At 38.7% G+C, this 8,138-nt stretch overlaps 1 protein-coding gene across 2 annotated transcripts in view; it reads left to right on the forward strand.

The window, feature by feature from the left end:
* The window catches only part of FAM171A1 (family with sequence similarity 171 member A1), an 85,699-nt gene extending 80,302 nt beyond the window's left edge, over positions 1-5,397 (forward strand). For both annotated transcript variants that reach the window (XM_085050623.1, XM_085050624.1), the window contains 2 exons: positions 531-645; positions 1,286-5,397. In XM_085050623.1, the coding sequence (XP_084906749.1) occupies positions 531-645; positions 1,286-2,990 (1,820 nt within the window). In that variant the 3' untranslated portion in view covers positions 2,991-5,397. The remainder of the gene's footprint in view (positions 1-530; positions 646-1,285) is intronic.
* Positions 5,398-8,138: the final 2,741 nt, after the last annotated feature.

The raw sequence follows: 8,138 nt of genomic DNA on the forward strand, positions 1-8,138 counted from the left end.
TGTTTCACTAGTGGCCTGTTTTTTAAAGCCACCAAAGATCTGCTTGGCTTGGCTTGATCTAGACTCAGGGCACCAACACATCTTCCAGTGAATCCTGTGCTGCACTGTCTGTACTGTTTAGTGTGAAGAGCCACAGATACTAAAGAGCAGTTGTTGCCCACAGTGCTGCTTGGTGCATTACAGTGCTGGGAGATGCTCAGATGGATTTTCTCCTCTGGTGAGAGCTTTGGCACGGTGTCAGCATTAGGACCTGGAAGGCAGCATTCACTGATGCATGCTCCCATGGAAACTAACTGCTTTTTCACAGAATGGGCTAGTTGGACTTGCAGTCATGAAAACCAGCACATGCTTTCTCCACAACTTGCTCCCTTCTCCAGAGATGGTCTGCTCAGTAGGCACCAGGGTGATGAGCAGCAGCGTTGCTTAGCACCCTGATAATAAGGGAAGGTGTCCCTCTCCTTGTTTGTCTGTTGTTCCTCTTCCTGTTTGCAGATTATTACAGGTCTAAATTCTCTTTTCTGGCCTTCCAGGTCCCGTTGTAACACACGACATTACCAGCTATCACACAATGTTTCTTTTGGCAATTTTAGGAGGGATGGCTCTTATACTTCTTGTCTTGCTGTGTCTGCTTTTGTATTATTGCAGGTAAGATTCACCACCCTGGTTACTTCATGTTGAAAATACAAGCTTTATTGTGCTTATGAAATCAAAAACTTTTGTATTGAAACATTTTTACTTTGGGGGAGAAAAAAAGCAAACAGGCAACTTGAAAAAGGAAGAAACAGTGAGATCTAATTTCCTGTGTTCCTGGTTACATGCAGCATATAAATCCCTGCCTTTGGTAGGATGGTAGTTGAATGAATCACACACATCTGTACCTGTGTTCTCCGTATAACTTCCTATCAAACATGGGCATAGGTTCAAGATCTCTGTCATTGTTCCTGTTAGGCATTTGCAAATGATCTTTCTGTTAGCCTTGTATTAAAATGAATGTTAAACTTTTATCAGCAAGTGCCTACTAGTGAGTGATTTTATATTTGCCTTCTCCAGACATTTACTGCAATTTGTAATTGGAACTTGAGATATTTCCCAATTGACATTAGTTATTTTTAATTTTATCTTTGCTGCTGGGATAAGCTTTTAATTTTTAGATTATGTAATAAAAGCTCAATTCCCCTAATACTAATCACTGCCTAAAAATCTTCTGTTAAGACACTCTTGCTTCTCTTGTTTTTATGTTCAACAGTCATAAATGTATAACTTCTTTTGTTACTGGCTTTTATAGAAGAAAATGTCTAAGACCACGTCAGCATCATAAGAAACTGCAACTTTCAACAGCACTGGACACTTCTAAGAAGGATCAAGCAACCTCAATGTCCCATATAAATTTAATATTTTCACGTCGTGAGTCAGAATTTCCAGGTGGATTGTCTGTTGCTAGCAATGGACATGCTGAAAACTCAGGGGCAAAGGAATTAATCAGTGCTGTCCACATGGAGATGGTATCACCTACTGGAGAAGCAGATATGCATACACCTATGCTCAAACACTCCTTCAGTACTTCCCAGGAGTTTAGCTCCCGAGAGGAACTGCTCTCTGACAAGGAGAAAGACAAGAGCAGAATTTCCTTGGATGACCTGACTCCCAGTGGGTCTCTAAGAAAAGACTACCACAAATCAGCAGATAGTTTTCCTCTAAAGACGAGAAAATCTACAGAAACAGCTGAAGGCTATGAGTCCCCTATCAAAGATGAGTATAGGAGAAGTTACAATGCTATGCTATCTCAGCCTTTATTTGAAAAGCAAGAGAGAGAAATTCAAGTGTCTATGAACCATATTGCTACTGGAAGTAAATACAATGTTCAGGAACAAATATACCCCACACCTTCAGCCCCTGAAAAAGAGCTGCTGGACTGCAGACCTACTGATTGTATGATGTCTCGTTCAGTTGATCACCTTGAAAGACCTACATCTTTCCCTCGACCGGGTCAGTTAATCTGCTGCAATTCTGTTGACCAAGTCAATGACAGTGTTTACAGAAAGGTTTTGCCTGCACTGGTCATCCCAGGTCATTACATGAAGTTGCCCGGAGAGCACCCTTTTGTTAGCCAGCCCCTGGTTGTCCCAGCTGACCAGCAGATTGATCTAGAAAGACTTCAGGCTGAGCTTCCTAACCCTCACGCACGGCTTTTCCCACACCCCACCCAGCAGCTGCAGCCCCAGCAGTTGGCATCCCAAGCAATATCTCAGCAACATTTGCAAGATGCAGGTACAGCTGAGTGGAGTCAGCAAAATGCTTCCATGTCTGAATCCATTTCCATTCCTGCCTCTCTTAACGATGCATCCCTGGCTCAAATGAATAGCGAAGTGCAGCTTCTTACAGAAAAGGCTTTGATGGAATTGGGAGGTGGAAAGCCATTGCCTCATCCTCGAGCATGGTTTGTTTCTCTAGATGGACGTTCGAATGCCCACGTTAGACATTCATACATTGATCTCCAAAGAGCTGGTAGGAATGGGAGTAATGATGCCAGTTTGGACTCTGGTGTTGACATGAATGAACCGAAATCTGCCCGAAAGGGAAGAGGAGATCATCTGTCTGCACCGCAGAGTCACCCCCCGGTGCAGGAGCACCAGCAGAGAGAGCGCAAGGTTTCAGATAGCACAGCTTACACACAGCTGGTGTACTTGGATGATATGGACCAAAGTGGCAGCGAGTGTGGAACAGCAGTTTGTAGCCCTGAGGACAATGCTCTCCGATGCCTCCTAGAAGGCACCAGTAAGAGAAGTGGTGTGCAGCTGCCCAGCCTGCAGGAGGAAACCAGAACTGTGGATACCAAACCAGAGCCATTAACTAGTCCTGAACATGGAACATCCGTGCAAGATGATGATGATGAAGATGAGGAGGATGAGGAAGATGACCAAGGTGAAGATAAGAAGAGTCCTTGGCAGAAACGAGAGGAAAGACCACTAATGACTTTCAATCTAAAGTGAGCTATTGTGAAAATCCACCCTTCAGTGGAGTATAAAATTGCCAAATATCCTTTCTGTGGAAGTGCTTGATATTTTTTTTCTTTTTTCTTCTTCCTTTTTTTTTTCTTTTTTTTTTTTGTTGTGGAGAGAAAAGAGAAAAACAAACTGTGGTGAGCAACATTTGAAAGAACTTAAATGCATTACTGTGTAAATGTTAGAAAAGAATTAAAATCATTCCTCTGATTTAACAGCTGCCTCCAGTGAGATAGCTGAACAAAGAGTGTGATTGTTATTCCATATACTTGATATTGGTCATCCAGGATGTTGAAAATACTGACGAATTGTTTTGGTTGGTTTATGACCTCAATCTCCTTTTGAATAGGAGCTGGTAAAGCTTTTGTTTTGTAGGCCAATTTTATGTTGATAATGCTACTGAAAGTATCTTAAAAACAGGAGCTTGACACATGGTGTCCAAACTTGTGCATTATCTCAATGAAAGGCTATGCATTGCTGCTTTTAGTAATATTTTTGCTTATACTATGCTTTTCTTAATTTTACAAGTTGGTTGTAAACATTTTATGTCCTTTATTATAAACTACTCAGCAATTTCTTTTGATGTACAACTGCAGGAAACTTGAGTAGCATCCCTTAGCATTGAAGCCTTTTTATGAAACCAAACTGAACTTTGTGTCGACTAAGATTCCTCCAATTCTGGTCCCATTTTCTCAAAGTGCCTTTTTTACAGTAACAATGAACAGTCCCTTCTTTTGCTAAGTCCTTTTAATTGACCCCATTTGAGATTTTATAAACTTCTGAACTTCTACCTTTTATTTTAAGCTGCATGCCAAGAGTCCCATTTTGTGCTGAGCATTCCTCATTTCAATACAGTGTATTCTGTAGCTATCATGTATATTGTGGATTCTGTTTAGCCAGGATAGACTTAGAAGACATTTTAAAGGGCCCGGAGTAGCCAAGATGATAGTTTCATTGACTGTATATATTGTTAGTTTCCTCTGGAATCACATGAGCTAATCATGCTCATATAAAATGGACTATTGACCGAGCAAGTGGACTGAATGTGTCTAGAAAAATTTGGGGGAAAAAAAAATGTACTATCCAAAAGTGCCAGAATTACTCTTCTGTGCTTTTTCCATACAGAGCTGCTTGGTTATCCAAAAATTATAATTGAAAATAAACTGCAAAAAGTATCTTTGTGGATCTTTTTCCTCTATTATTGGCTATCACATTATTTTATGTTATTTAAAAAGAAAAATGCTTTGGTTTCACTTTTCCTGTGCATATTTATGCACATGTGACTTACTTTCTTTTGCAATTCTCATGAACTTCAGTCAATGCTGAAATTTAGACCCCTTTTCAGAAAAGTATCCTCTATACCTTGATAAATTTAGAATTATTTGCCTAAGTATCACTGAAGACTTTGGAAATGAAATCCTGATATCGCCAAAATTCCCTGTGGAGTCATACTTCCTGTGGGCCAGTTTTCTTCCTGGGATTCCTGTGGGTACTCACACTTATTGCACTCTTCTCACTTTTTCATGAATTGGGTTCAAAGAAGAGGAAGTATGTGACTTCCACTCTTGTGGAATCCTTCATATACATTCAGTTTATCATGTTTCATTCTGTTATTTTCATGCAGAATAGCAGTCATGCTTACTAAAGTTAATAATTAAGTCATCTCCAAAGTGACTTAAGTGCTATATAGTTCTTATTTAATTTTTAATAATAAGCCCCAACTCACATTCATTGCTTTATTTTCAGTAGATTTCAAGGTTTTCATAGGAAGTGAGTCTTGTAATTTCCATCTCACTGTATGTCTTTCCTGGGAATCTGATCTCTAGCCAGGAATTTAATCCCAATTTCCTAGTTCCCAGGTCAGTGCTCCTTTCCATCCACAAAGCCAGATCGCCTTTTGCTTTGATTCATGATTGAAAGTGGTATGTGTTGTAAAAGAAATCTAAAATATTGTGGAGTGCATTGATATTGAAATCACCATATTAGCAGTAAATTATGTTTTACTCATTGTGTGTGTGTGCCAGGTCCTTTCCTGTTCTGTTTAGGAATTTTGTACTGAGCGCCTGTGACTGGTTTTGGGCTCTGGGTTACTTATTGTCAGTTTGTGCAAGGTCACTGAACAGAAAAATACTGCTTTAAAGGAATAGTATTTATCAGATGTCAGTAAGTGCTGGTAATACAGTGTTACATTAATCAGAATGCTGCGTAAGTAAACATTCTGAATAAAATTTCTGCATACTAGAATTATTGTGCTATTTGATTTCAAATTTTCTGTTGTCTTAAATCTGTCATTTTTAATTACATTCTTTTTTCACATTCCTTTGCAAAGTTTCCATCTTTACTATCTTGTAAAGTGAGATTGTTGCTATTAAATTGCAGTGGTTTGTTTCTTTAATTGTGTTGGTTTTGTGTTTCAAAACACTACATTTGATGGTTTGATGATTTGTGGCCCTAATACAGCAAATAACAAACAGTGTGGGTATGTTGCAAATCTAAAATAGCATTTTTTAATTGGTGTGATACTTTAATTTTGCAGAATATATAGTTTATGAAATGTATTTCTCTATATCCAACACACCTGGGCCATCTGCTAAATGAAACTGGAACAGAGGTAACACAGATCGGGTAACAGGTTGAAATGAGTATGCTGTGCCTAATCTAAGAGTCCAGTGACAAGTTCCATGCTTTTCAGAAATACACTGAGGAAGATACATCAGTGAAATATAAGACATTTTCTTGCTTGTATATTGCAGTTGCACAGTGAAGCAACTACCAATAAAGCTTATAAAACACAAAGTATAACTTGAATAAGTCTTGGCATCAGCAGGTCCAAGGCCATGTAGAAGATGACCTAGAAAAGGAATTGTTTTCTTATTTTATGATGGCCAATATTAGGAGGCGAAAAATGCAAATATTTTTAATGACAAAGCTTACAAAAATAATGAAAATCTGGTGGTCTTTAAAAAATACTAGAAACAAATCTTTGAAGTTCAAGTCCATTTACATCACAGACTCTCTGAAATGTTAGCACTGTTGGGAATTATTACACTCATTAAGCTTCCATTCACTTCATGGTTTTCCCCCAGCTCCCACTTTGTTCCTGCTCAAATACTTGCTTCTCAAAGCTTATTAGACTATCTGTAAAGCACCTTGACTTATTGTGATAATGACCTTTTATTTGATTAAGTGCTTTGTCACGGTACCAGCATGCTAAACCCTCTGCAAATACAGGGACAAAAACTGGGCACTGCAATCTAACATGTTACACAAATTACACAAAATTGCGGTACGGATCTGAGATGAGCAGATTACAGAGGAAGGCCCCACCATTTGGAAATTGTTCATTATGCTTTTCTTTGTTACAGGGAGGACTGTGTAGATTTAGTAGAGTGAATTGAGCACTCTTGAAATACCTTGGCAATATTTTCATTTTCTGCCCCTCATTCTATGCATGAATGCTCAAGGGGACCAATTTTATTTCACTATTCTAAACCAATGTGGTTGAAATTGTTAAGAAATCAATGCCCTGTGTAGAGTTTAGCCTATAGAACAGTCCAGGTATAAATGAGCAAGTGCTGGATTAGATATTTACCCTTACACTAGGAATGTCTGTAGTGAACCAAAAAGACTTTTTTTTCTTAACCAACAAGAATTCATCAATTCATTCAAATTAAAATTTATTATAACACAATAATCAACTATCAGTAGTCTGTAACTTGGGGCATGGTAGGGTCCATGCAGTACATCCCTGGACTTTGGTCAAAGGAGAAGAGTGTTTACTTTTCTAAAACATGTGCGACAGATAAGGTTTTTCTGAATCAGTGCTGCCGTTTGGGTCTCTTCAGCATTTATACTTCTAGTTGTGGTATCTGCCACCTGGTGGTGAGCTGCTCTCCAGACGTACTGCACGTCAAGTACGGTTCATCATTTCGATATAAGCACAGTTAACAACTTCAGTAACACCAGCAGGCAGCTGGCACAGGATCAGCAGTGCTTTCCTGGGCCTGCTGTCAGTCCAAGTGCAGAGATCCCTGTCAGCTGAGAGACCTTGCCCAGCCTCTGCTGGGGGAGTGTTCATTTTATGGCATCTCCATTCAAATCAAAATGCATCATCACTGATGGCTCTGTATTCTGCCTCATGAATAGCACCTTGGGTTTACATTAAAGGAAAGTAAAAACAATTTTAACTACTCATTGTTTCCAAAGTTGAGAAAAATAGGAGCAACTCAATTGTTCTTTTCTGGTTCCTCTGCTTACAGACAGATTGACTGACTTACAGACTGATAAACCTTACTCGTCATGCTAACCTTACTGTTATCATGTGTGTACATATATATATATATACACATATATACACACACATATGATTTATAATATATATAATAATATGCTATATCATATGCTATTGTAGATATATACACACACTATATTTTCATATAGCTGATATTTTCATTTCCATGCTGTAAAGCAATTGGAATTAGAGCTTCAGGGAAACAAATAGGCAGCTGTCAAATGCAATTTTCAGAATAGAGGAACATTTATTATTACATTTACTCATGTAATTCCGGCTGTTGAGTAGAGACCGGGTACTGTCTTCTATTTGTCAGAAATGACAGAAGGGTATGTAGTTCTTTTCAGCTGTAATCCTCTGGTATCTACAGGTTATTACTTTGCAAACTGTGGCACCTGGTCTCTATTATCACTTAACTGAAGTATTTCTTGGTTTATTGATGTGCTTTTCTTCTAGGAATGAACAGTGCCAGTTAGTGTGTTTGATCATTAAATAGTTATTCTGCCTTAGAAACTTATAGCCAAAGGGAAGGAAAATGTGATGACAACAGGGAGGTACAAATAGAATACTTTCTTTACAGGTTATTTTTGTAATTCTGTAGAGAAGGACTTAGTGTTCACATGACTAGAAATACAGACTCCTCAATAAACCCAGCTGAGGAATGCTCATGCCAGTTTTTTATTATAAAGGTAGGAAACGGTGCTTGAAATAACGCTGTGAGATGAGAAATTCCATTTTCAAAGAATGGCTGGCCCTGCTGCAAGAGATGTTGGGCATCAAAGCTGAAAGTACTTACTTAAAGGGGGTCTTAATACAAGCAGTGGTTTTAAAGGGTTTTCATGATG

The sequence above is a fragment of the Lichenostomus cassidix genome, chromosome 2, assembly GCF_008360975.1.
Source record: "Lichenostomus cassidix isolate B80296 chromosome 2, HeHo_3.0, whole genome shotgun sequence".
NCBI lineage: Eukaryota > Metazoa > Chordata > Aves > Passeriformes > Meliphagidae > Lichenostomus > Lichenostomus cassidix.